The 26,729-nt window shown below is 52.1% G+C and overlaps 2 protein-coding genes across 14 annotated transcripts in view; one reads left to right on the top strand and one right to left on the bottom strand.

Annotated features, from left to right (window-relative positions):
• The first annotated feature begins 401 nt into the window (after positions 1 to 401).
• MESP1 (mesoderm posterior bHLH transcription factor 1) overlaps positions 402 to 26,729 on the top strand; it is a 55,653-nt gene continuing 29,325 nt past the window's right edge. Inside the window, exons 1-7 of one of the 4 annotated variants that reach the window (XR_008657598.2) lie at positions 402 to 711; positions 3,097 to 3,136; positions 3,854 to 4,851; positions 5,110 to 5,322; positions 8,058 to 8,173; positions 16,343 to 16,444; positions 20,209 to 21,087. Coding sequence is in view for 1 of the 4 variants with exons in the window: in XM_055277251.2 (XP_055133226.1) it covers positions 4,135 to 4,851; positions 5,110 to 5,193 (801 nt within the window). In the remaining 3 variants the exon portion in view is untranslated. Of the gene's footprint in view, positions 712 to 3,096; positions 3,137 to 3,853; positions 4,852 to 5,109; positions 5,463 to 5,789; positions 5,809 to 8,057; positions 8,174 to 16,342; positions 16,445 to 20,208; positions 21,088 to 26,729 lie in introns of those variants that run through there. The other 3 variants (XR_008657597.2, XR_008657599.2, XM_055277251.2) reach the window with 3 other exon arrangements.
• WDR93 (WD repeat domain 93) overlaps positions 13,146 to 26,729 on the bottom strand; it is a 53,391-nt gene continuing 39,807 nt past the window's right edge. For 5 of the 10 annotated variants that reach the window (XM_063638554.1, XM_063638555.1, XM_063638559.1 and 2 more), the window contains 5 exons: positions 25,096 to 25,215; positions 23,440 to 23,653; positions 18,945 to 19,101; positions 18,442 to 18,637; positions 13,146 to 13,492 (listed from right to left, as the gene is read on the bottom strand). In XM_063638554.1, the coding sequence (XP_063494624.1) occupies positions 13,212 to 13,492; positions 18,442 to 18,637; positions 18,945 to 19,101; positions 23,440 to 23,653; positions 25,096 to 25,215 (968 nt within the window). In that variant the 3' untranslated portion in view covers positions 13,146 to 13,211. Of the gene's footprint in view, positions 13,493 to 18,441; positions 18,638 to 18,944; positions 19,102 to 21,101; positions 21,166 to 23,439; positions 23,654 to 25,095; positions 25,216 to 26,729 lie in introns of all 10 variants that reach the window. The other 5 variants (XM_055277248.2, XM_055277246.2, XR_010120642.1 and 2 more) reach the window with 5 other exon arrangements.

Below are 26,729 nucleotides of genomic sequence, written 5' to 3' on the forward strand. Positions count from 1 at the left end.
CCGTCTTTACTAAAAATGCAAAAATTAGCTGGGCATGCTGGCACACACCTGTAGTCCCAGCTACTTGAGAGGCTGAGGCAGGAGAATCACTTGAACCCAGGAGGTGGAGGATGCAGTGAGTCGAGAGGGCACCACTGCGTTCCAGCCTGGGTGACAGAGTGAGACTCCGTCTCAAAATAAGTAAATAAATAAACAAATAAAAAATAAAAAAAGTTGAGCTAGGTCTTGATGTTTAGAAAGCTTGCTAAGTAGGAATGAGGGCACTACAGGGTGGGGCAGTGGCATGGGCAAGGGCAGAGAGGTGGGACTTCGCGTGTGTGTGTGTGTGTGTGTGTGTGTGTGTGTGTGTGGAAAACAGAGGAAGACAAGTTTCATGGGCCAAGGGGTCTGTGTCCCAGAGCAGAGACAGCCTGAGGGCTGAGAGGATCCACATTCCAGAGATCCTTGGAGGCCAGAGGAAAGAATGTAGATTGAAGGGAAGACGGAAGAAATGTTTCCTACAGAAGATTAGACTGGGTGAAGGAAGTTGGGAGAAAGACTGGATTCGGGTAATGGAAAGAAAAGAAAAAGAAAGAAAAGCAAAGGAAGAGGTGGACCTGAAGAAAATACAGAAAGAAGGGATGTCATCTGGTGACTGCTTGGAAGGAGAAGGTGAAGTGGGAATCCCTGCAATTTCATACCATGAAGAAAGCTGGTATTGCTGAGAACCAGGTAAGTTAAGCAGAGAAGATGGGTGAGGGGTGAGTGGAGGGGTAGGGAGGAAAGGAGGTGGAGGAAGGAGGAGACGATGAGTGGTTTGGTGTACACCAAGCTTGTCCAACCCGTGGCCCAGGACAGCTTTGAATGCGGCCCAACACAAGTAAACTTCTTAAACATTCCATACACTTTTTAAAACATTATGAGATTTTTTTTTTTTTTGCAATTTTGTTAGTGCAGTAGCTATCGTTAGTGTATTTTATTTTATTTTATTTTTTTAGACAGAATCTTGCTCTGTCACCAGGCTGGAGTGCAATGGTGCAATCTCAGCTCACTGCAACCTTTACTTCCCAGGTTCAAGCGATTCTCCTGTCTCAGCCTCCCGAGAGCTGGGACTGCAGGCATGCGCCACCATACCAGGCTAATCGTTTGTATTTTTAGTAGAGACAGGGTTTCATCATGTTGGCCAGGCTAGTTTCAAACTCCTGACCTCAAGAGATCCCCCTGCCCCGCCCTCCCAAAGTGCTGGGATTACAGGCATGATCCCACGGTGCCCAGCTTCAATAACGTATTTTATATGTGATTCAAGAAAATTCTTCGTCTTTCAATGTGGCCAGGAGGCGGAGGTTGCAGTGAGCCAAGATCGCGCCACAGCACTCCAGCCTGAGCGACAGAGCCAGACCCTGTCTCAAAAAAAAAAAAAAAAAAAAATCAGACGTCTGGCACTGAAAGAAACCATTCCGCTTGAAAACAGGTAAAGATATGATGCCAGACACCAGGTACTTCACAGTCTGGCTGGAGAGCAGATAGCCATGCATGAAGTACCTATTAAGACCAGGGTGCAAACTGAAACCCCTGAGGGGTCAGGTGAAATTTCATCCAGGCTGCGGTGCAATGGCCCGATCTTGGTTTACTGTAACTTCCGCCTCCCAGGTTCAAGTGATTATCCTGCCTCAGCCTCCAGAGTAGCTGGGATTGCAGGCGTCTGCCACCATGCCCGGCTAATTTTTGTATTTTTAGTAGAGACGGAGTTTCACCATGTTGGCCAAGCTGGTCTCAAACTCCTGATCTCATGATCTGCCCTCCTCAGCCTCCCAAAGTGCTGAGATTACAGGTGTGAGCCACTGCGCCCGGCCCTTTTCTAATATTCTTTAACAACTCTGCTTTCTTGGATGGGAATTCATGAGCTCTAGTACTTGAGGAGATTTTCATCTGTAGATGTTAGGATTTTCTTATCTACTATATTCAGTACCCATCCTGGAGCAAACCCAAAGAAAATCTGCCTTGGATCCTTCCGAGTACTGAACATTTGAAGAGTTCTTCTTTCGTGATATCCAGTAAATTAGAACTGTCCTTCCTGGCAAGCTCAAGTTGTGCTTCAGGAAATTTCGCAGCATCTGCCAGGTTCCCACGATTCTTTGCATTGGTGGAATAGGGTACCAGTGCTTTAGAAGGAAGCATTCCTTTTGGAATGGGTTGTCTCCAAAAAGAATGGAACAGGTTTGGATAGAATTTCCAGACTTCTTGGATCCTAAAAGGCTGTAGTGACACCACCACCATTTTTTTCAGTTGCAGCAATAGCTAGTTCTGAAGCCAACTGTACTTCAATATTAACTTTTTTTTTTTTTTTTTTGACATGGAGTCTCACTCTGTCATCAGGCTGGAGTGCAGTGGCATGATCTCAGCTCACTGCAACCTCTGCCTCCCTGGTTCAAGTGATTCTCCTGCCTCAGCCTCCCAAGTAGCTGGGACTACAGGCACGTGCCACCATGCCCGGCTAATTTTTGTATTTTTAGTAGAGACGGGGTTTCACCACGTTGGCCAGGATGGTCTCAATCTCCTGACCTCATGATCCACCCACCTTGGCCTCCCAAAGTGCTGGGATTACAGGCGTGAGCCACCACGCCCGGCCCAATATTAACTTTCACCTGAGAGGTGTCAGCAGCCTTTTCGACCAGCTGAACACCATAATCCTCTTTAAGTGGCTGAATGGTCACACCTCTTTCATTGACAAGCTGGGTTAAGTCAATAGGTTGAGTAGGATCAACACGACCCAAATCAGTAAGATATTACAGTCTGTTGATACTTAAAGGTTGATACTGGTGTCTGAAGCTAGGTCCTTCATTAAATCTGTATTTTGGGATTCCGATGTAAAATAGAGTCTGGCCATCCTCAAAGCCCAGCAGAGCCAGTTTCCTCTCTGCCTGTCTCTTTTATGGCCTCTGCCGCATTTTCTACCTCTTCTCCGACCTTTTGGTCGTTTCATGGGTTTCCTGGAGCCAGGATTCGGCTTTAAATTGGCCAGGCTCATGCGCAGCAGGGCCCAGAGCTGCCATAACCTGCGAAAAGAGTTTTATTTCTTCCATTCTGACCTGTATGTCTTTTGTTTCCTAATTGCAGAGCCTAGATCCTCTATCTGGTACAATGTTGAATAGGGGTGGTAAGAGAGACACCCTCACTTTGTTCCTGCAATCAGGGGGTGGGGGGGAGCTTTCAGTCTTTCACTACTCAGTATGAGGCTACCTGTAGGTTCTTTGTAGGAGCCTTTCATCAGGTTGATGAAATTCCTCTCTATTCTTAGTTTGCTGAGAATTTTTATCACGAAGGGTGTTGGATTTTGTCAAATGCCTTTGCTGCATCATTTCCACTCACATTTCATTGAGAAAACCTGTTATACCTGTCCAACAGCGGCAGAACATCAGGTAGAGGCCAGTGGTGACAGCTGTGTCAACAGGCCAAGTTCCAGACCCTGCCAGGCTAGAGGTGTCCGGGGGTTGGAGCAGACTTGCCCCCTCCCTCTGCTCAGAAGGTCCAGCATCCTGACCAGACTCGGCAGCTTATTGGATTTGCTGGGGTGCAAGCTTCCTTGCACTGTCCACATGTTCTCACCAGGGAAGGGTCTATCCAGGGCCATCCTGCCTCAAAGGAGAAATGGTTTACTGCTTTCTCCACCTTTAGAGGGAATGAGGGTCCCTGCTCCTGGTCCTTACTCTACTTCACTGTCCAGTTGGCGCATGCCCTGAGGCTCTCATTATACAAATTGGAAGCTAAGGTGCAAAAGAACTAAGAATTTGCATAAGGTCCCAACAGGTGAAGGCAGGCCCCAAACCTAGGATCTAGACTTCGTTTTTCTGATCCAGCTTCCTTTAACCTGCAGGGCTGGCCCCACGCCCCGGGCTTCACCCAACACTGGGCGCAGGCGGGAAGCCCGAAAGGCTGGGTCAGAAGCCCAAGCGAGGGCCCAGGTGGGGCGAAACAGGCGCAGCCAAGGGGCTGGCACCTTGGCCCCCGCCGTGGATTCAAAGGGTCAGGCTCCGCCCCCTCCAAGCCCCGAGCCCACTTTGATGTGCTGATGCGGCCTGGAAGGGGCCACTTCACACCTCGGGCTCGGCATAAAGCGGCCGCCGACCGCCGGCCCCCAGACGCGCCGCCGCTGCCATGGCCCAGCCCCTGTGCCCGCCGCTCTCCGCGTCCTGGATGCTCTCCGCGGCCTGGGGCCCAACTCGGCGGCCGCCGCCCTCCGACAAGGACTGCAGCCGCTCCCTCGTCTCGTCCCCAGACTCATGGGGCAGCACCCCAGTCGACAGCCCTGTGCCGAGCCCCGCGCGCCCCGGCGCCCGCCGGGACCCCCGCGCACCCACCGTAGGTAGGCGCGGCGCGCGCAGCAGCCGCCTGGGCAGCGGGCAGAGGCAGAGCGCCAGTGAGCGGGAGAAACTGCGCATGCGCACGCTGGCCCAAGCCCTGCACCAGCTGCGCCGCTTTCTACCGCCGTCCGTGGCGCCCGCCGGCCAGAGCCTGACCAAGATCGAGACGCTGCGCCTGGCCATCCGCTACATCGGCCACCTGTCGGCCGTGCTAGGCCTCAGCGAGGAGAGTCTCCAGCGCCGACGCCGGCAGCGCGGGGACGCGGGGTCCCCTCGGGGCTGCCCGCTGTGCCCCGACGGCTGCCCCGCGCAGATTCAGACACGGACGCAGGCGGAGGGGCAGGGGCGCGGGCTGGGCCTGGTCTCTGCCGTCCGCGCCGGGGCGTCCTGGGGATCCCCGCCTGCCTGCCCCGGAGCCCGAGCCGCACCTGAGCCGCGCGACCCGCCTGCGCTCCTCGCCGAGGCGGCGTGCCCGGAAGGGCAGGCGATGGAGCCAAGCCCACCGTCCCCGGTTAGTGTTCCCTTCCCCGTGCCCCCTTCGTCCGTGCCCCCACGCACAGCCCCACCGCCTGCCACGGTGAGGACCAGGCACCCTGCTGCTCCCCGCCGGCAGCCTGGCCACCATAGTATGCCCAGGGCTCCAAGAGGGGCCACGCAGGGGACTGGGTCTCCCCTCGCTAGGGGCCCCCTGAGAGTGGAGCCCACGAGCGCGGACACACGCACAAGGCCACCAGTGCTGAGGGCTGCGCTGTTCCCTCTCTCCCTACAGCTCCTTCCCGGCGACGTGCTGGCCCTGTTGGAGACCTGGATGCCCCTCTCGCCTCTGGAGTGGCTGCCTGAGGACCCCAAGTGACAGCGGACAACTGACGCCGTCTCTGTGAGCACCGAGGCTTTTTGGCCTCAGCACCTTCGAAGTGGTTCCTTGGCAGACTGCCTTTCCTGGAAGAGGGCACGGGCGATCCCGGCAGGGGCATTCCTGCGGGTGAGAGCCGCCCCCACCACGGCAGCCCTTCTCAGCCACTCCCTCCATGGAGGGACCCATAGGGTTAGACACTCTGAGGCAAGCAGGAGGCTCTGCCTAATGTGAATTTATTTATTTGTGAATAAACTGTACTGGTGTCAGTTGGCAATTTCTTCTTCCTACCCGTGGACACAGAGCTCCATCTCTCCCTCCAAAGAAGAGCATGGGAGAGGTGGGAGGGGTTCTTGCAATCTTTAGTTCCCCCAACCCCACAGGCCCAGACCCCTTTGGCCTTACCCCCAGCCCTGGCTCAGCATCTAGTCCAGATGGGTCAGCCTGGAAGGGGTGGGGAGGGGCGTCCCATGAGAAGTCAGCGGCAGGTAGAATCTGCTCATCTTTTCTTTGAACCTGGTGGGGAACTGGTTAAAACCAAAATATCTGTGTAGAAATACAACTGCATTATTGAGTATTTATTGTATGTACATCAGGTACCTATTATACTCAAGTAACCATTTTACAGAAGGATGAGGATCAGCTCTGAAGCCCAGGTAGGCCTCCAGAGTCCCAGCGCTCAGCTCTTGTAGGATTTTGCCAGCTCCACACATGTTGGGGCCTGAGGGATAACAGCTCCAAGGGGTCATTTTCTTGCGTCCTGGGGCCTTATTCTCCATGCACTGGAGCATCCTGGCCTTGGACCCCCCCACCCCCCGCCAGCATTTTCCCATCTGCCTTTTCTCCGGTTTCCCTACCTTGTGGCTTAGAGACATAAATAATGGTGCGGCGGTCCTGAGTTTATATAACCATGACCTCCTACAGGCCTAGCTGGGGTGACATGAGGGGCCCATGAGGTTGCATCAGAATCCACACAGGCAGTTGCACGCCTCCCTGCATTGGCTGGATTCACATCAGGGAGCAAGAAACGGGAGCCTTGAGCCCAGAAAGCATGTCCTCATCCAGTCAGGGTGTCTAGGGAACAGTCATGCTTGGAGGGTGGGGTGGGGAGAAGGGATGTGTAGCCTCTCTGCCAAGCGTCCTTTACCCGCTATGGATATATACCCAGTTCTCCCCTCCTCTCCTTCAAGTGTCTGAAACACAGGCTTTAGTGTCTGTTTTTATAAGAGCTTTATTAAGATACAGTTCACATACCATAAAATTCACTTTTTTAACAATTGAATGGCTTTAGTACATCCACAGAGTTGTGCAACCATTGCTACTAATTTTAGAACATTTTCACCCCCCAAAAGAAACTGTGTACCTGTTAACATCACTCCCCACTATTCCCCTACTCCCAGCCCCTGGCACTCACTCATGTAGTCTCTGTCTCTATAGGTTTGCTTTTTCAGGACATTTCATATAAAAGGAATCTCAAAAGACAGCCTTTTGCGTCTGGCTTCTTTCACTGAGCACAATGTTTTTAAGGCTCATCATGCTGCCTCCTGTGTCAGAACTTCGTTTCTTTTTATTGCCCAATAATCTTCCATTGTTCAGCTACATGACAGTTGGTTTATCCGCGGTTCGTCCGCTGATGCTGCTCGGTTTGTTTTTCAGCCGCTTCAGAGATCACTTCAGTACTCTGGCCTGGGCCGGGAGGGGCAGTAATGCAGGGTGGGATCGAGTCCCTGATCTGCAGTTCAGGGGTCCAGGCCAGACAGAGCACACCCGGGCTGGCGCTTGGCCACAGAGAGTGGACTCCAAAAGTCAGGCCTGCAGCGGGGTGGGACCTCACACCTCTGCGGGTCACCCCCTTTCCTGCTCCTCTGTCCCATCTCTCACCCCCCTCCCAGGACCCTAACTGGGGTAGAGTGGGAAGCTTTCTGGAGCCAACACAGCTTAGAAGGGCATTTGCATGGCAAAGGCCCTGCGTTTTAGAATGGGGAATTAAAGTTATTAGCAAGTCTTTTCACAGATAAGTGGGGCTCATTGGCCAGCCCCCTTCCCTGCAGAGGGCTTCTCCTCCGGCTCTGAGCCTGGGAGTGGCCCAGTGTTTATTAGCACCTAGGTGTGAATTTTCATTAACAAGCTTCTGCTAATAGCTGCCCAGACTCAGGACTGGAGATAGGAAGGGGACATCTCCCACTGCTCCAGCGTCCCCATCCCCCATCCCGGCCAGCCCCATCCCGCACCCGCAGGAAACCGTGTGCCTGTTCACAGAGCCGACAACAGTAGCCAGCGTCCAGGTAGGCACCCCATGCTGGGTGGTAGCGGAGCCTCCCTCACCTCAGTTCTCAGCCCCGCTTCGAGGTAACCCCAGCTGCAGGGCCACTTTAAGAACAGGAGGGTTAAGAAAAAGGCTGCAGATGGTGGGTGGCAGTGTTGAGATCTGGACCCGGCTGTGACTCCAGACCTGTGTGCGTAATCACCAGGTGTGCTGCCTTCGCTACGGCTGAACACCAGCTTGTCTCAAGAACAGAGGGTACTGGGGGGCGCCTCACCTCCCCTGAGGCCCAGTCAGGGTGCCCCACTGTGGAGTGGTCTGAGCCAGGCCCCACGTGCCGTGGAGGGGATAGTGAGAAGGCCTGCACCGGCACAGGGGCGCCCACTGAGGCCAACTGGCTGCCCGCTGGTCCCCGCTAGTCCCCAGCCGCCCTCCTCTTCTGGGGCGCTGCTTTCACAGGGCCACCTGGTGAGAAGGCCAGCACAGGGAAACCAGCATTTCCACAGCAGCGACCCTCGGCCAGGCTGTGTGCTTAGGGCTTCAAATTTGGGCTCAGGGCCGCTGGCGAGGTGGGTAGGTTTGCACTCTCCCTGTTTTACAGACGGAAGCTGAAGCACAGGGAGCTCGAGGAACTTCCCATAAGGCTAGTAGTGTGCAGCCCCTGGGGACGGGCCAACTGTTGGTGAAGCCTGTCTTTGCAAGAGCCCTGGCAGCAAGGTAGGGCTGTGTGTGTGTGTGTGTGTGTGTTTGTGTGTGTGGCGGCGGGGCTGTGTGTGTGTGTGTGTGTGGCGGCGGGGCTGTGTGTGTGTGTGTGGCGGCGGGGCTGTGTGTGTGTGTGTGTGGCGGCGGGGCTGTGTGTGTGTGTGGCGGCGGGGCTGTGTGTGTGTGTGTGTGGAGGCGGGGCTGTGTGTGTGTGTGTGTGTGTGGCGGCGGGGCTGTGTGTGTGTGTGTGTGTGGCGGGGCTGTGTGTGTGTGTGTGTGGCGGCGGGGCTGTGTGTGTGTGTGTGTGTGGCGGGGCTGTGTGTGTGTGTGTGTGGCGGCGGGGCTGTGTTTGTGTGTGTGGAGGCGGGGCTGTGTGTGTGTGTGTGGCGGCGGGGCTGTGTGTGTGTGTGGCGGCGGGGCTGTGTGTGTGTGTGGCGGCGGGGCTGTGTGTGTGTGTGTGTGTGGCGGCGGGGCTGTGTGTGTGTGTGGCGGCGGGGCTGTGTGTGTGTGTGGCGGCGGGGCTGTGTGTGTGTGTGTGTGGCGGCGGGGCTGTGTGTGTGTGTGTGGCGGCGGGGCTGTGTGTGTGTGTGTGGCGGCGGGGCTGTGTGTGTGTGTGGCAGTGGGGCTGTGTGTGTGTGTGGTGGTGGGGCTGTGTGTGTGTGTGGCGGCGGGGCTGTGTGTGTGTGTGTGGCGGCGGGGCTGTGTGTGTGTGTGTGGCGGCGGGGCTGTGTGTGTGTGTGTGGCGGCGGGGCTGTGTGTGTGTGTGTGTGGCAGTGGGGCTGTGTGTGTGTGTGTGTGGCAGTGGGGCTGTGTGTGTGTGTGTGTGGCAGTGGGGCTGTGTGTGTGTGTGTGTGTGGCAGTGGGGCTGTGTGTGTGTGTGTGGCAGTGGGGCTGTGTGGGTGTATCTGAGTGTGTGTGGTGGTGGAGCTGTGTGTGTAGGGGGGCGGCAAAGCTCTGTGTGTGAAATAATGTTCCTAATGCACGCTGGCCACCAGTGTCATGGTCAGTAGGGAACCAGCTTCTGCTTGCTGACCACATGTGCCACTTCACTTTGAGACAGGGATGTGTGGTGCTGTGTGGCTGTGTAGAGGTGTGGATGCTGTGTGGAGGTGGGGATGCTGTGTGGATGCTGTGTGGATGTGTGGAGGTGTGGATGCTGTGTGGATGCTGTGTGGGGGTATGGATGCTGTGTGGCGGTGTGGATGCTGTGTGGATGCTGTGTGGAGGTGTGGATGCTGTGTGGATGCTGTGTGGAAGTGTGGATGCTGTGTGGATGCTGTGTGGGGGTGTGGATGTTGGGTGGATGCTGTGTGGATGCTGTGTGGAGGTGTGGATGCTGTGTGGATGCTGTGTGGGGGTGTGGATGTTGGGTGGATGCTGTGTGGATGCTGTGTGGCGGTGTGGATGCTGTGTGGATGCTGTGTGGAGGTGTGGATGCTGTGTGGAGGTGTGGATGCTGTGTGGATGTGTGGAGGTGTGGATGCTGTGTGGAGGTGTGGATGCTGTGTGGAGGTGTGGATGCTGTGTGGATGCTGTGTGGAGGTGTGGATGCTGTGTGGATGCTGTGTGGAGGTGTGGATGCTGGGTGGATGTGTGGAGGCGTGGATGCTGTGTGGAGGTGTGGAGGCGTGGATGCTGTGTGGATGTGTGGAGGTGTGGATGCTGTGTGGAGGTGTGGAGGTGTGGATGCTGTGTGGAGGTGTGGAGGTGTGGATGCTGTGTGGATGCTGTGTGGAGGTGTGGATGCTGTGTGGATGCTGTGTGGAGGTGTGGATGCTGTGTGGATGTGTGGAGGTGTGGATGCTGTGTGGAGGTGTGGAGGTGTGGATGCTGTGTGGATGTGTGGAGGTGTGGATGCTGTGTGGAGGTGTGGAGGTGTGGATGCTGTGTGGAGGTGTGGATGCTGTGTGGATGCTGTGTGGAGGTGTGGATGCTGTGTGGATGCTGTGTGGAGGTGTGGATGCTGGGTGGATGTGTGGAGGCGTGGATGCTGTGTGGAGGTGTGGAGGCGTGGATGCTGTGTGGAGGTGTGGAGGCGTGGATGCTGTGTGGATGTGTGGAGGCGTGGATGCTGTGTGGAGGTGTGGAGGCGTGGATGCTGTGTGGAGGTGTGGAGGCGTGGATGCTGTGTGGATGTGTGGAGGTGTGGATGCTGGGTGGATGTGTGGAGGCGTGGATGCTGTGTGGAGGTGTGGAGGCGTGGATGCTGTGTGGATGTGTGGAGGTGTGGATGCTGTGTGGAGGTGTGGAGGCGTGGATGCTGTGTGGAGGTGTGGATGCTGTGTGGATGCTGTGTGGAGGTGTGGATGCTGTGTGGATGCTGTGTGGAGGTGTGGATGCTGTGTGGATGCTGTGTGGAGGTGTGGATGCTGGGTGGATGCTGTGTGGAGGTGTGGATGCTGGGTGGATGTGTGGAGGCGTGGATGCTGTGTGGAGGTGTGGAGGTGTGGATGCTGTGTGGAGGTGTGGAGGTGTGGATGCTGTGTGGAGGTGTGGATGCTGTGTGGATGCTGTGTGGAGGTGTGGATGCTGGGTGGATGTGTGGAGGTGTGGATGCTGTGTGGAGGTGTGGAGGTGTGGATGCTGTGTGGATGTGTGGAGGTGTGGATGCTGTGTGGAGGTGTGGATGCTGTGTGGATGCTGTGTGGGGGTGTGGATGCTGTGTGAATGCTGCGTGGATGCTGCGTGGAGGTGTGGATGTTGTGTGGAGGTGTGGATGCTGTGTGGAGGTGTGGATGTGTGGATCCTGTGGGGAAGAGTGGAGGTGTGGATGCTGCACCTGGGCACTGGTTTGCCTTGCTCTAGTTCCAAGATTCCCCTGAGAAAACATAAGGTTCTTTTTATTTATTTATTTATTTTTTTGACACGGAGTCTTGCTCTGTCACCCAGGCTGGAATGTAGTGGCGTGTTCTTGGCTCACTGCAAGCTCCGTCTTCCAGGTTCACGCCATGTTCCTGCCTCAGCCTCCCGAGTAGCTGGGACTACAGGCGCCCGCCACCACGCCTGGCTAATTTTTTTGTATTTTTAGTAGAGATGGGGTTTCACTGTGTTAGCCAGGATGGTCTCGATCTCCTGACCTCATGATCTGCCCGCCTCGGCCTCCCAAGGTGCTGGGATTACAGGTGTGGGCCACCGCGCCCGCCCAACATAAGGTTCTTGATGTTTCCATGGGGTCTGTCACCCAGAGGGCAAGGGCCTCTTTTGGGCCCACGGGCATGGCCAGCTCTGCCTGGGGCTGCACAGGCGGAGGTGACTGGAGCCCTGGCAGCCCAGCCTACCAGCTGGGGAGCGCCAGCCTAGTGCTGACCAGCCCTGGTTCCTTCTCCCTCATCCCGCTGGTGGGACCTGGCACATAAGACACCTTGTGAATGCCTCAGATCCTCTCTCCCCACCCACTCTCCCCTCACACGCTGGGAAAGGAGAAGGTGGCCAGGTGTGGGCAGCACATGTCTTGGCAGAAGGTGGGCTGGGCTCCCTGCTGGCTCTGTTGGGCCGGGTGCCTCTGTTGTCTGCCTGCTCAGCATCCCTCCTCCCCTCCTCCCTCATGGCCCGGTCATTTCCTTTCCCCAGAGAGCTCTTCCCCTTGTCAGTCCTTGGTTTGGGGGTGGCAAGACCTCTCCCTCCCTCCAGGGATGGACACCTGCCACAGCCCTGACCATCATTACAGTGAGTGGTTCAGGAAAGAGACCACATGCAGGCCAGTGAGCAGCAGGCTCAGGGCTTCGCCAGCACTATTGGGAAGGGGTGGCCCATCAGGTGCTTCTGGTGTCACCCAAGCAGAAGGCCTGCCTGAAGGGGGAATTAGAACTGAGAGGCGGAGGGAGACTCCGGGTGTGATCTCAACACCTGGAGTTGGATCCAGCCACACTGAGAGCATAACTCCTGGATGGCTAAGTTATCTGAGCCAACACATCCCCCTTTTTGCTAAAGGTAGTTTGTGTTGGGTTTCTAGCATTTGCTATGGAGAAGCCCACGGGGACTGGACACAGGCTGTTCTACGCTGTCTCACCTGAATCTCAGTTCCCCGCTCTGTAAAGTGGGGATAACAATAACATCTGTGTTTCACAAGGTTGCTTAAAGCTTAAATGTAAAATACACCAACCACAGAAATGTTGGCTCCCCATCACCTTAGGTGGTGTGTTAGCCAAGACTGTCCTTCTAAGTTCTCCTCCCTCATCTCTAGAGAGCAGCCAGAGCACCTGCTGTGTAGAGAGAATTACTGCCAAGAGCTATGTTGGCGGCTATATTTCATTCCCATGGTGGGGTGTGGAGAGGGCCAGAGTGTCTCAGGCGGGGATCCCTTCATCCCGGGGGACAGTCAGCCAGCCAGCATCAGTGCCACACGGGAGGTGTCTGGCCAACAAGGAATGTGGTATGTGACCCAGGGAGGACGTGGATGGGGCTGCAAAACAGCAGCCATCACAAACTCTGCGTGCAGTCACCCTCCCAGGTAGCTTCTCACCCAAGAGACCGAGCAGGCCTAGGGCCAGGCTGGGACACTTGAGCCTCCTCAGCCTCCAAGGCTCCACACAGGGTCCTGGCGGATCCCTTGGGCTGCTGGGGACCCCTCTGTCTGGTTTTTCTGGGAGGACAATTTCTAGAGAAGAGCAAGGCATCTCTCTGCCCAGCCGCCTCTAGCGTTCCCGGGCCAGCAGGCCTGGGCAGCAGTGGCCCAGCTCCTGCCTGCCACCTCTCCCTCCCACTCTGCCTCTCGTACCTGTATGGCCTTAGGCCCTTACACCACCATCCTGAGCCTCAGTTCCCCAAAGCTGTTCTATAAAGGTGTGAGCCAGCCGGGGGAGGGAGAAGTGGGTGGGGAGAACAGGTGGGCAGGGGGTCTTGCTTATCCGAGGACAGTGGCTCTCCAGGGCCTAGGAGGTGAGTGGTCCTCACCAGGCAGAGGACTCTGGTTGAAACCATCATCTGGGCCCTGCTGGGGTCTGGACTGGGTGGGAACGATGGGTTATATACCACAGCAACTTGGGAGTCTGGAGACAAGATCACTGTTTATTTGGGTGACACATCTGCCTGCCTGAGGGCTCTGACAAGAGGCTTAGTGGTTGAAGGTCCCCCAGATTATACTTTTCCCCTTGCTGGCTCTGCAGAGGCCCCAGACTCTGAGTGCAGGCCTGTGGAGCTGTGGCTCTGTCACATTTCTCTTGGCGTCAGTGTCCTGGGAGCGGCTGCCTAGTGGCTGAAACCTCCTTTTCAGAGATCCCAGGGCGGTGGCAGCCTCACTTCTTGAAGTTCTCTCTCTGGAGCGACAAGGAGTACCTCTGAAGCCGGGCCCAGTGCTCCTGCTCCTTCTCTGGGTTCTTCTCCAGCTTCTGATAGCTGAGGGCCACACAACTGTGATGAGAGGAATCTCCCCTCACTTCCCCAGCTCCCAAGCCCCCAGGGCAGACCTTGACTACCCTGTTCTCCTATGAGAAACTCTAAGAGGACACACCTGCATCACCTCTGTGTCCTCAAGGCTCAGCCTGGTACACAGCAGGTGCCCAGAAAGCCTTTCCCGGAGGAATGATGGGTCTAGCATTCTAACTTGTGAGGTGCATGTGGGTAGACAGGATGGCGAGCTGAGGAACTAAAAGGCTAATTTGCAAACAAGCTGGGGTATTACACACGACGGAACGTTCAGATTGAAAAGGAAGACGTTCTGACACGTGCTCCACCATGGATGACTCTTGAGGACATTACGCTGAGTGAAATATGCCAGTCACAAAAAGACACACTGTATGATTCCAACTTTTATAAAGACAGTTTGAGTTGGGTCTTTTAAAAAGTAAGAGTTGTTGGCCGGGCGCAGTGGCTCATGCCTGTAATCCCAGCACTTTGGGAGGCCAAGGCAGGCGGATCACCTGAGGTTGGGAGGTTGAGACCAGCCTGGCTAACATGGAGAAACCCGGTCTCTACTAGAAATACAAAACTTGCCAGGCACGGTGGTGCGTGCCTGTAATCCCAGCTGCTCAGGAGGCTGAGGCAGGAGAATCGCTTGAATCTGGGAGGTAGAGGGTGCGGTGAGCCAAGATAGCGCCATTGCACTCCAGTCTGGGCAACAAGAGCGAAACTCCATCTCAAAAAAAAAAAGTAAGAGTTGTTTAAAAAAAAAAAAAAATAAGTGCATGTTCACTACAGAAAAATCAGAGAAGCCCAAGATTCACCCCTCATGGTGCACACAGAGACAGGCACGCTTAGCAGGTGGAGAGGGCTGTCCGTGGGGTTGTGGTGGGGAAGGGGGTGCAGGTGAATGATGTTAAAATGCTTAGGCAAACAGGAAGAGGAGTACTCTGGGGGAGAAAGACAATGACCATAGCTTTGATTTGTTTTGTGGCTCTCCATCTATGTGGAGATAAGATTTTAATTAATTAAATTCATTTTTTATATATAGATGTCGATGTAGAGATGGGGTCTCACTATGTTGCTCAGGCTAATCTTGAACTCCTGGCCTCAAGTGATCCTCCATCTCAGTCTCCCAAACTGCTGGGATTACAGGCGTGAGCCAGCACCTGGCTGGTAATGTTCAACTTTTCACAAAGATGGTGAATGCTATCTTAAAAATGTTTTGGAGGCCGGGCGCGGTGGCTCACGCCTGTAATCCTAGCACTTTGGGAGGCCAAGGTGGGTGGATCACAAGGTCAAGAGATCGAGACCATCTTGGCCAACGTGGTGAAACCCTGTCTCTACTAAAAAATACAAAAATTAGCTGGGCATGATGGCATGTGCCTGTAGTCCCAGCTACTTGGGAGGCTGAGGCAGGAGAATCGCTTGAACCTGGGAGGCGAAGGTTGCAGTGAGCTGAGATTGTGCCACTGCACTGCAGCCTGGTGACAGAGCAAGACTCTATCTCAAAAAAAAAAGTATTAGAGATAGGTTTTATATTTAGAGTTACATAACTGGTTATATGAATATATTTAAACACTGGAGAAATTCCTTCACTGTCTCAGAATCAAGCAAGATGCACCGTATTTTGTGTTCATTTGCCTCTTAAAGGAAAGGGCTGAAGGTAAAGTAGCAATGTGTACTTCATATTTTCGACCTTAACTCTGCCAATCTAAGTAGAATTCCCTGTATCTAAAATGGTTTCTTTCAGGCTGAGAATGGTGGCTCACATTGATAGTCCCAGAACTTTTTAAGGCCAAGGTGGGAGGGTCGCTTGAGCCTAAGAGTTCAAGACCAGCCTCGGCAACATAGGGAGACCCTGTTTCTACAAATAATAAAAAAAATTAGCTGGGTGTGGTGGCGCTTGCCTGTGGTCCCAGTTACTTGGAAGGCTGAGGCAGGAGGATTGTCTGAGCCCGGGAAGTCAAGGCTGCAGTGAGCTGTGATTGCACCACCACTCCAGCCTGGACGACCCTGTCTTAAAAAATAGACAAAATAAAATCCCTTTTACTTATTGAAAGAGATTCTGGTGTGGTTTATGTGTAATAGCAAATAAAGAATATTTAACAGTTGTTTTTTTTTGAGACAGAGTCTTGGCTCTGTCACCCAGGCTGGAGTGCAATGGCACGATCTCAGCTTACTGCAACTTCCACCTCCTGAGTTCAAGCAATTCTCCTACCTCAGCCTCCTGAGTAGCTGGGATTATAGGCACCTGCCACCATGCTTGGTTAATTTTTGTACTTTTAGTAGAGACAGGGTTTCACCATTTTGGCCAGCCTGGTCTCGAACGCCTGGCCTCAGGTGATCCGCCTGCCTTGGCCTTCCAAAGTGCTGGGATTACAGGCGTAAGCCACCATGTCCGGCCAATTTAACACTTTTTAAAAAAGTAATCTATACATTTGCTGCTTTTAAATAAAATCAGGCCAGGCGTGGTGGCTCACATCTGTAATCCCACCACTTTGGGAGGCTGAGGCAGGCAGATAACCTGAGGTCAGGAGTTCAAGACCAGCCTGGCCAACATGGAGAAACCCCATCTCTACTAAAAATACAAAAATTAGCCAGGCGTGGTGATGCATTCCTGTAATCCCAGCTACTCAGGAGGCTGAGGCAGGAGAATCACTTGAACCCGGGAGGCAGAGGTTGCAGTGAGCCGAGATTGCGCCAGTGCACTTCAGCCTAGGTGACAAGAGCGAAACTCCGTTTCAAAAAAAAAAAAAAACAAAACCCTCCCTGTGAAGAATAGCTGAACATTCTAGAGCGGGCCAGTGTTAACCATCACCTTCTTCATTGTCTCTCTCTCCCCAGAGACTCATGAGACCATATTTGTCTCCTCCGGAGGTACCGAGAGCCTCCCAGCTACAACGCACTACAAAGCAGGAAGGACTTGAACGCCCCTGTTAAGTACAGGTATGAACTAGGAAGCGGAGAGGAGCTATGGTGCCACCTAGTGATGTTTAGAATTTTCCCAGGCATGAACTTGGATTAGCAGGGAGCCATCATCATGGTCATACCTACCATTTACTAAGCAACCACTCTGTGCCTGGTACTTCCCATGTATCATCCCACTTAATACCTTAAGCCCAAAAAAATCAGGCATCATTAAAATGGTCAGAACACAGCCTGGCATCTCACAGGTGCACAATATGTGTTTTTTGACTGAATGAGGAAACTGAGCCTCTGAGAGGCTAAGTAACTCGCCCAAGGTCTCATTGTAAGTGGTAGTGTCAGAATCAAACTCAGGTCTGTTTGGCTCCAGACCTGCATATCTTAACCATTCTACTTCAATCCTCCCTGAGTAAAGAGTCTACACAGAGAAAGGGAGAAACAGTCGTGAAGGGACATTATGGTGATTGGAGAGATCACAGAATCTCAGAGGTCACATTACATACATAGGAACATCTAGGCCCTGGAAGGAAAGGAGCCTACCAGAACCACCTAGTTCTGTAGTGGCAGGCCCTGGATGAGGATCCAGGACTCCACTGATGACCCCAATCCACCCAAAATGTGTAGTCAGATCCCAAAAGGAATCATCAACAAGGATTTGCAAATCCCCAGAAATTTGTTGTGAGATGGATTCGAAGAGACACCTATTTCTCCAGAATGGCTTGAGTACTGTTCCTTACGCTTTGATAGCAGAAAGGAGGGCAAGAAAACGGTGCTTGCAGGATTAGGGAGAGTGGAAAGAGGAAGGGGAAGAGGAGAAACGCATGCATAACGGTTTATCTGAATGATGGGTAAAAGAAAGGGGTCTTAGATCATGGGTTGGCAAACATTTTCTGTAAAGGCCCAGAATGTAAATAATTTAGACTTTATAGGTCACACTATCTCCTTTGCTGCCTTCAATCCTGCCATAGCCTACGGTAGCCATAGATAATACATAAACAAATGGGCACGGCTGTGTTCAAAGGAAACCTTATTTACAAAACCAGGCAGTGAACTGGATATGGCCCACAGGTCATAGTTTGCCAATCCCATCTTAATGATTGTGTCTAATAATCCAAACATACTTTATTTTTTTTTTTTTAGAGGCAGGGTCTGACTCTGTCACCTAGGCTGGAGTGCAATGGCACGATCTCGGCTCACTGCAACCTCTGCCTCCCAGGTTCAAGCGATTCTCCCCCCTCAGCCTCCAGAGGAGCTGGGACAAAAGGCATGTGCTACCACGCCCAACTAATTTTGTGTGTTTTTTGTAGAGATGGGGTTTCGCCATGTTGGCCAGGCTGGTCTCAAACTCCTGACCTCAAGCAGTCTGCCCACCTCGGCCTCCCAAAGTGCTGGGATTACAGGCATGAGCCACCACGCCTGGCCTAAACGTACTTTTAAGAGGGAATTGAGAAAGTTAAAAAGATGATCTTGACAGGAAGAAAACACCAACTGGAAGCCCTTCTTTTCTCCCAGCCTGAATTAATGACTCCTTTTCTACCAATCCACGTGTGAGGTGGAGTGCAGCCCATGGGCTATCATGGGGTAGAACCCTTCACTTAGGGGAAATTTCTTTTTTTTTTTTTTTTTTTGAGACAGAGTTTTGCTCTGTCACCCAGGCTGGAGCACAGTGGTGCGATCTTGGGTCACTGCAACCTCTGTCTCCCAGGTTCAAGCAATTCTCCTGCCTCAGCCTCCCAAGTAGCTGGGATTACAGGCGTGTGCCACCACACCCAGCTAATTTCTATATTTTTAATAGAGACGGGGTTTCACCATGTTGACCAGCCTGGTCTTGAACTCCTGACCTCAGGTGATCTGCCTGCCTCGGACTTCCAAAGTGCTGGGATTACAGGTGTGAGCCACCATGCCCAGCCAGGGGAAATTTCAATGTTGAAAGGATTTACCATAAAACAAACTCCACTATCCCTCAATCCAGAGACAGCCTCAGATGTGGGAGGGGGTGAAGACACAGAGCTCTTTACCTCTTCCGGAGGAAACGCTCACATCTTTTCTCCAGTGGCAGTGCTTGGGGGAAGGCCATGTTATCCAAGTCCCTTTGAGGAATGGTGCAATTTTTTGAGATATTTTCCAGGAGTGGGCAGGCCTCAAAATTAAAATAGAAAACAGAATATTGGATTCCAGCATCGTCGGGGGACTCAGTTTCATGTGAATAGTCTCCTGTGACAAGACAAGAACCCCATGTTCTGTGTAACAATCGCTTTCTCAGTGGGCTCTGTGGCCCAGGTGAGCATGTGGGGGCTGCTCTCTGCTTATAAAGGCTGGGTCGTCTGGGTTGAGCTGTGACTTCAGAGAGAAGACCCTGCTGGCATTTTTTCGAAGTGCCCTGTGAGGACTGAGCTGCGGTACCCTTTGGCCTATGGTGGAGGGGGACACAGAGTGGGGAGGAGATTGGAGGGGCTCTCTCTGTGAGAGAACTAAGTCAGGGAAATGGTCAGTGGGCATCAGCCCTGGTCCCTTTCTGTACCTCGGAGCAGGAAACATGGATGGTCTGGAGACACAGCAAACACTGGCTTCCAGGGGACCTCCAGAGGAAAGGCTCCCGGGGAGGCAAAGGCACAGATGATTTCACGCTTGGCCACATCCATAAGGCACACAGAGCCATTCTTGGAAAAGATGAGCACCTGGGAAGCAAAGAGATGGTGAGGGGGACTTCTACTGGACTCTGTCCCTCACAGGAAGGTCAAGTGTAGAGGTCACCCCAGTAAGGAATGAGAGAAGCAGCTGGACAAAAAACCTCTTGGGCCCCAGCCTCTGGATCCATCCAGGGCTGCTGAGGACCTGCACACACATGTGTGCTGACTCCTCTGGGGTCCCCCTCAGCCAACAGACCCTCCTCCACATGCTGTCTGCTCCAGGGCTATGCATTCCTCCCCTTTTTCCCTGGCCTGTCTTCCAAGTTCTCCACATCTCTGCTGAAGAGCTCACCCTCCATGTAGCCAAGATTGAGTTTCTCACCTGTGCTCCCAGTGCCTTTCCTTCCCACTGCCTCAGGGACCTTGCTCAAACGAACAGCCCCTCCTGGCCTGAGATCCGAGCTGGGGATGCTCTCCTGCCTGGGCTCCTTCCTCTCTGCAGTGAACATACTAAACTCTCCCCATCCTTAGAAAGTCCCGTTTGGCCGGGCGCGGTGGCTCATGCCTATAATCCCAGCACTTTGGGAGGCCGAGGCGGGCGGATCACAAGGTCAGGAGATCGAGACCATCCTGGCTAATAGGGTGAAACCCCGTCTCTACTAAAAATACAAAAAATTAACCAGGCGAGGTGGCGGGCGCCTGTAGTCCCAGCTACTCCGGAGGCTGAGGCAGGAGAATGGCATGAACCCGGGAGGCGGGGCCGCAGTGAGCCAAGATTGCGCCACTGCACTCCAGCCTGGGCGACAGAGCGAGACTCCATTTCAAAAAAAAAAAAAAAAAAGCCCCCCTTGACTGAACATCCTCTTCCAGCTGCCACACCACTTTCCCCTCCCCACACAAGAGGGTCTCTCCACTCCGCCACCTCCTGCGTCTCTCCCAGCCTCAGCCACTCGTCTCCACCATGTTCTTGGTTTTCTGCCGCACAGGACACTGCCCTCACTGTCTTCAGACTCTCCTCTCTGCTTGCAGGACTGTCCCCACGCAGTTTTCCCTGGGGCCCCTCTCAGTCACTTTGTGAACTCATTTTCCAGGTCCTGTAAGTGATAGTAGTGCCCATGGGAACCTCTTCTCTATTCACTCCCTCTCTTTAACTAGGGGAACCTGCTGTACCCCCAACTTCAACCACCTCTCACTACCTGTACCTGCCTGGTGAGCATGGAGTCTACATTTTCAGCCCTGGGCTCTCTTGGAGCCTCCCCTGGGGGTCCTGTAGGCCCCTCACCCTCTGCAGGGCTGCACCAGGAATCACAGACTTTCTCTCCAGGCCTGCAGTGGGCCCTGTAAGGACTGGGGAATCAGCTCTGCAAGTGAGGATCAACCGTGCACGCTTCCCTCTGCTTTGGCAACAGCCACAGGTAGCCCAGAATGTGGAGTCCATCTCCGAACTGAGATCTCTCAACTCCCCATCCCTGCTCTAAATATGCTGTTCCCATTCTCTGACCTCTCTGTTTTGAGCCCCATCCCACAGAAGGACACATCTGTATCCTTCTGCCTAGTGTACAGGACCTTCCATGGTCTGGCCCACCCGTCTTCCCGCCTCAGCCTCCTGCCTCTCCACATTCCACAGCAATCTCATGTGGCAGGTACTGGGACTTCCTGCAGTGCCCGGGACACGTGGTGCTCTCTTGCCTCCATGGTGTTGCCTTCTCAACTCCTCTGGCTCAGCTCAGCTGTCACCTCCTCCAGAAAACACAGTCCTCCCCTGCTGCCAACTTCTGCAGGTTGAGTTAGGTGACCCCTCTCTCTATTCCATGCATCCATTAAAAAATTCCTATCACAGCCTTTCTCATGTTCTAAGGCAGCTGCCTGGTGATTTCTCTGTCTTCCTAAATGAGCCATGTGCTCCATGAAGGCAAGTTCTTTCTCTTTCTATTTGTAAACCCGAAAGCTAGTCCAGTGCCTAACACATAACAGGCCTTCAATAAGTATTTTCTGAAGGATAGATGAACACATTCACAGAAGAGAAATGAGAGGCATGGGGAACCTACCATGCCAGGTAAGGCTGGGACTGGGGCCACTGCACAGATGGTTTTATCCAGGTGCTTTACAGGCCTATAGGACAGAAAATATACAGACATTCTCCTACTTTAAAAGTTTAAAAAGTTTTGATATCCTCTTCTAGGCATATATCCTGGGGAAATTCATAGAAATCAAGAAATATGTGAGGAGGCTGTTCATAGTAGCAAAATATTAAGAACAATCCAAATATCTATTAGGAGGATGCTTAAGTCATTGTGGTATATTATACAATGAAATATAATACAGTAATGAAAATAAAAGAACTGGAGCTACATGCGTCAACATGCATGGCTCTTGTGAACAATGTTGTAAAGCAAGATGCAGAATAAATACCATTGAAAAGTTAGAGGCTGGGTGCAGTGGCTCACACCTGTAATCCCAGCACTTTGGGGGCCAAGCACTTTGGGCCCAGGAGTTCAAGACCAGCCTGGGCCACAGAGTGAGACCCTGTCTCAAACAAAACCAAACAAAACAGAAAGAAAGAAAGGAAAGAAGGATGCACGGAAGGAAGGAAGGAGGGAAGGAGGGAGGGAGGGAGAGAGGGAGGGAAGGAAGGAAGGAAGGAAGACAAGTTGGAGAATATATAGAATATGGTTCCCTTTATAAGTTTCCTAAATATGCAAAGCTAAATGATATACTGTTTAGAGATACAGTCATACAAATGTGGTTAATTCTTTTCCATTTTTTAATAATTTTTTTTTCTTTTCACAGAGAAGGGGGTCTCACTATGTTACCCAGGCTGGTCTTGAACTCCTGAGCTCAAGTGGTCCACCCGCCTTGGCCTCCCAAAGTGCTGGGATTACAGGTGTGACCCTCTGTGCCTGGCCTAAATGTGGTTAATTCTTAAAGGAAAGCAAAGGAATGATGAATTTAGAAAAATGGTGTGGTAGATTGAAAAGCAGTTGGCTGTATTTGGCAATGACTCCCATCAAAAGATGGAGTCTGTTTTTCTACTGCGTGAATGTGGGCATGGATGTGGGATGTGCTTTGCCCAATGGAACATTAGCAAATGTAATATAAGCAGAAGCTTGAAAAGCATTTGTGTGCTAGGGTTGCCCTCTCCTGCTGCTAGGAACCCTTAGACTACCATGTGAGGAAGCCTGTACTAGTCTGCAGGAGAGACTATGAGGAAAACCGAGGTGCCCTGGCCAATAACCTGCCAACTGCCAGGTGTGTGAGTGAAGCCATCTTAGAAGAGCTGCAAGCTGCCTGAAGGCACATCTGAGAGCCCAGGTGAGACCAGCAGAAGAAATGGACTGAGTCCAGTCCAAATTGCTGACCTACAGACTCAAGGACTAAACACTGACTATTTTCTTAAACCATTAAGTTTTGGGGTGGTTTGTTATTCAGCATTAGGTAATTAATAAGGTGTTTGGGGTGGAGCAAGAAGAATTGATGAGGGAGAGCCATACAGGGAGCCCAAATGGAACTGGAGATTATCAATTTCCAACAGGTACAGGGGAGTTGATCTCATTATTCTTTATTACATACACATACACAACACGTACACACATGCGCGCACACACACACACACATTATGCAGGTTCATTTGCATGCATTAAGTATTTTTCAATGTTTAAAAGAGAGAGATGCCTGGAGAAACTGATGGAAAGTTACTGTGGGAGAAATCAGCCTATTCTTGGTCGTATGGGATAGGAAGGATGTTGTCTTAATCCATTTTCTGTTGCTTATAACAGAATACCTGAAACTGGATAATGTATAAAGAAAAGGAATTTATTTCTTACAGTTCTGGAGGCTGAGAAGTCCAAGGTCAAGGGTCCACAGCTGGTGAGAGCCTTCTTGCTGGTGGGGACTCTCTAGAGAGTCTCGAGATGGCATAGGGTGTGACATGGTGAGGGAGTTGAGTGTGCTCATGTTCTAGCTCAGGTATCTCTTCCTTTTCTTATAAAGCCACCATTTCCACTCCCATGATACCCATTAATCCATTCACCTATTAATCCATTAATGCATGAGTGGGCTAATCCATTCATGTGGGAAGAGCCTTCATGATCCAATCATCTCCTAAAGGCCCCGCCTCACAGTACTGCCACAATGGGGATTAAGTTTTTGCATGGGTTTTGGAGGGGAGAGTCAAACCACAGCAGATGTCATCTGTGCCATCATACAATTTTGTTAGAAAAAATTGTAACATATATATGACATTGGTGATCTTCGGAAGCTCACCAGGAGAGTGATGACTATACAGAAGGTGGACTGTAGCCAGAGAGGCTGTCAGATTTTACTATTAAATAGCAATTAAAATAATCTGGCCGATTATTTACCCCGTCTCGCCCTCAAGCTACTGACCTCTCAACAAGCACACTGATGGTGGGTCCTTGGGTCCCGCTAGCCTCCACCAGATGGAGGGAGGCGTCTGTGCACAGCACCACACATTTCATTTGGGATTTCACTGGACCTTCAGGATACATATTCTGTCCTTTGTGGACCAAGAAATATTTTAGGAAGTGAATGCTTTGGCAGAAACATCCCTGAGGAAGAGCAGCGACCCCAAGAGGGAATCCTAGAGAAAGTAATCACACAAGCCGGTCAGAAAAGGGGGTAAGGGAGGAGGCCATGGGCACAGGGGCTGTGACCAGCAAGTGTGTGAGGGACTTGTAGGATGTGAAGGCAAAATCAAGCAATGAGCACCCTGTGAGAGAAAATCAGTAAACCCAGGGCCCAGCGGGAGAGAAAAGCCCCCTGCAGGGGAATGCTGCTGTGTCTGGAGAGGAACTGGGGAGGGGGAGAAGCAAGAGCATGGAGGAGGGCGGGGTCAGCACTGGAGTGGAAGGAAGCTACAACCCAGCCAGGGACTGAGGCGCAGCTTACCATGGGATGGAAAGGCATATGGGCAGGGGAAGGCACAGCTGTTTCAGAAAAGGCGGTGTGTGTGTATATGTGTGTGTGTGTGTGGCCAAACAAGAACTTAATATCCAGAAAAAAATGAAAACAAGCTATTTTGGTCAAAGGCTTATGAAATCATCGTCATTCTTCTTTCCTTGAAATATCTTTTGCTTCTATAATAATGCTGTTGTTTCAATAAGTAAAACAAAGGAGGGTCTTTAGTGGTGTTTATCTTAGCAGTGTGTGGGGAAAATATCCTCCAAAGTTGAAATAACCACTGCATTCTTCAGAAAGTGATAGCCAAGTGAGGAAGGCAATTTGCTAGCTTGACAGATGCCTCCCTGAGAACAGTCAGCTCCCTGGTCTGATCACAAGCTACCCAACAAACAGGGTACTATCTCTGATGCTCTGCACCTGCCAGGAGGGCTGCCCAGTGAAGGTGGCCCACCTCCACTCTCTAGGAAAATACATCTCCAACTACAAAATGGCAAACCACTGAGTCATTAATGGCCTTTAACAAAGTCTGGTTAGAGGGAGCTGCTTCCCTAGAGGCTGACAAATTTAGGAAGCAATATCATCGATTTCTGTATCTGCAAAGCTGGACCCAGGACTCTAGAACTCAACCACAGTGCCACCCACCCAGAATAGCTGCTGGTGTCACTTTGACTGCTTTATAGGTCTCTTAGCTCCAATACAATAGCGTTCCTGCTGACTGGGGATGAGGCAGAATAGCAGGGAAGAAGACTCACTTATTTAGAGAGCTTGGGGGCTGGGAGGAGGAAGGCTGAGGCCACCATGATCACCTGTACTGTGCCAGACATACTTCTTCACTGGAGTGTAATAATGAAGGCAATGATCATCCTTCCAGAGCCTAGTACAGTGCCAGGCTCAGAGAAGTCACTCAATAAACACATGGGCAGTGGGAAGCATTAGCACATGTTATATCCAATAAATGTTTGTTGAAGAAATGAATGAGAGGAGAGCAGGACCAGTTTCCCAAGGTGACTTTAAAAACTCAGAGGTAACAGAAGGCCCAGGGCCTGTGGGAATTCCAGAGCTCCCAGACTCACTGCCCAGAGTCCCACCCAGGTACTAGGTAGAGAGGCAGGGAGGGCTTACCTTTGGCCAGGTCCCACAGCGTGAGCACACCATCCTCACAGGCCAGCACCAGGTAGGAGGAGGAGCAGCTGAGCTGAGAGACTGCAATGGGCGCAGCACAGGGCCACACACCCTCGGGGTCTAGGGGAAAGGACAATACTCAACGGGTTCCCCCAGACTCCGCACCTACCCATCACTTCTACCTGGACAACCTGTGACTCAGACTGGTCTGCCTGTTCAGGGAATGGGAACCAGAAGCACCTGTCTGGACTCACCATCTTCCTTCTCTTTATGAAGTGCTATTCTCCTTGCCTAGGATGATAAGATAATGTCACACTATTATTACTCTACAGCTAATGCTTAATGAGTATGTCCTAGGTGCTGGATACTGTGTTAGGCACTTTACACACATAATTTCATTGCATTCTCACAAGGGTTCTATAAAGTAGTCTTATTAGTATCCCCATTTTATAGATGAGGCAGAGAAGTGACTTGCTCAAGGCCAAACAGTCAGTATAGAAGGCGATTAGAAGCCAGGTTGCCTGGGAAAGGGATGGAAGAAAAGAGACTCCTCCTTTGTGAATTTTTTAACGTTACTTTTGAAGCATAATATAAAGTATAACAAGTGTACAGTTCAAGGAATTATCACAAAGCAAACTTGCTCACGTAACTGCTTCCATTAATTTTTTTTTTTTTTGAGACAGGGCCTCATTCTGTCACCCAGGCTGGAGTGCAGTGGTGCGACCTTGGCTCACTGCAGCCTCAACCTCCTGGGCTCAAGTGATCCTCCTGGCCCAGCCTCCTGAGTAGCTGGGACTACAGGCTCATGCCGCCATGCTTGGCTATTTTTTGTAGAAACAGGGTCTCGCTATGTTGCCCAGACTGGTTTCAAACTCCTGGGCTCAAGAGATCCACCTGCCTCTGCCTCCCAAAGTGCTGGGATTACAGGCGTGAGCCACCATGCCTGGTCACCTCCATAAATTTGTAAAACAACAACCTGTATTTCCTTAGCGCATTTCAATTTCAAAGAGCTTTCACATACAGAAACTCTCTGGATTTTGCTGTTTTCAACAAATGCATGCACTAGACCACAATGGTGTAATTAATTAGCTCTATGTTTTGCATGAAAAGTGGGTTGGGGTGTGAAGCGACTGGCCTGAGACTACATGGTTTGCAGACAGCTGGGCTAGGATTAGCACTGACCTTCTGATTCCAAACCTACTCTCTCTCTCTCTTTTTTTTTTTTTTTTTGAGATAGTCTCGCTCTGTTGCCCAGGCTGGAGTGCAGTGGTGCGATCTTGGCTCACTGCAACCTCTGCCTCCCGGGTTCATGTGATTCTCTTGCCTCAGACTCCCAAGTAGCTGAGATTACAGGCGCGTACCACCATATCCGGCTAATTTTTGTATTTTTAGTAGAGATGGGGTTTCACCATGTTGGTCAGGCTGGCCTCGAACTCCTGACCTCAGGTGATCCACTCGCCTCGGCCTCCCAAAGTGCTGGGATTATAGGCGTGAGCCACTGCGCCCAGCCCAGCCTACTCTCTTTTTACCTTAGCTGCTTAAGGAGCCCTGTGGACCTGACTGTAGACTTTGCCCCTATTGACCTGTTGTCTTTTAAGGAACATGACATTTCAGAGACAGATTCTTGGGGGCAC

This window comes from Symphalangus syndactylus, chromosome 5 (assembly GCF_028878055.3).
Source record: "Symphalangus syndactylus isolate Jambi chromosome 5, NHGRI_mSymSyn1-v2.1_pri, whole genome shotgun sequence".
In the NCBI taxonomy this organism is placed as follows: Eukaryota; Metazoa; Chordata; class Mammalia; order Primates; family Hylobatidae; genus Symphalangus; species Symphalangus syndactylus.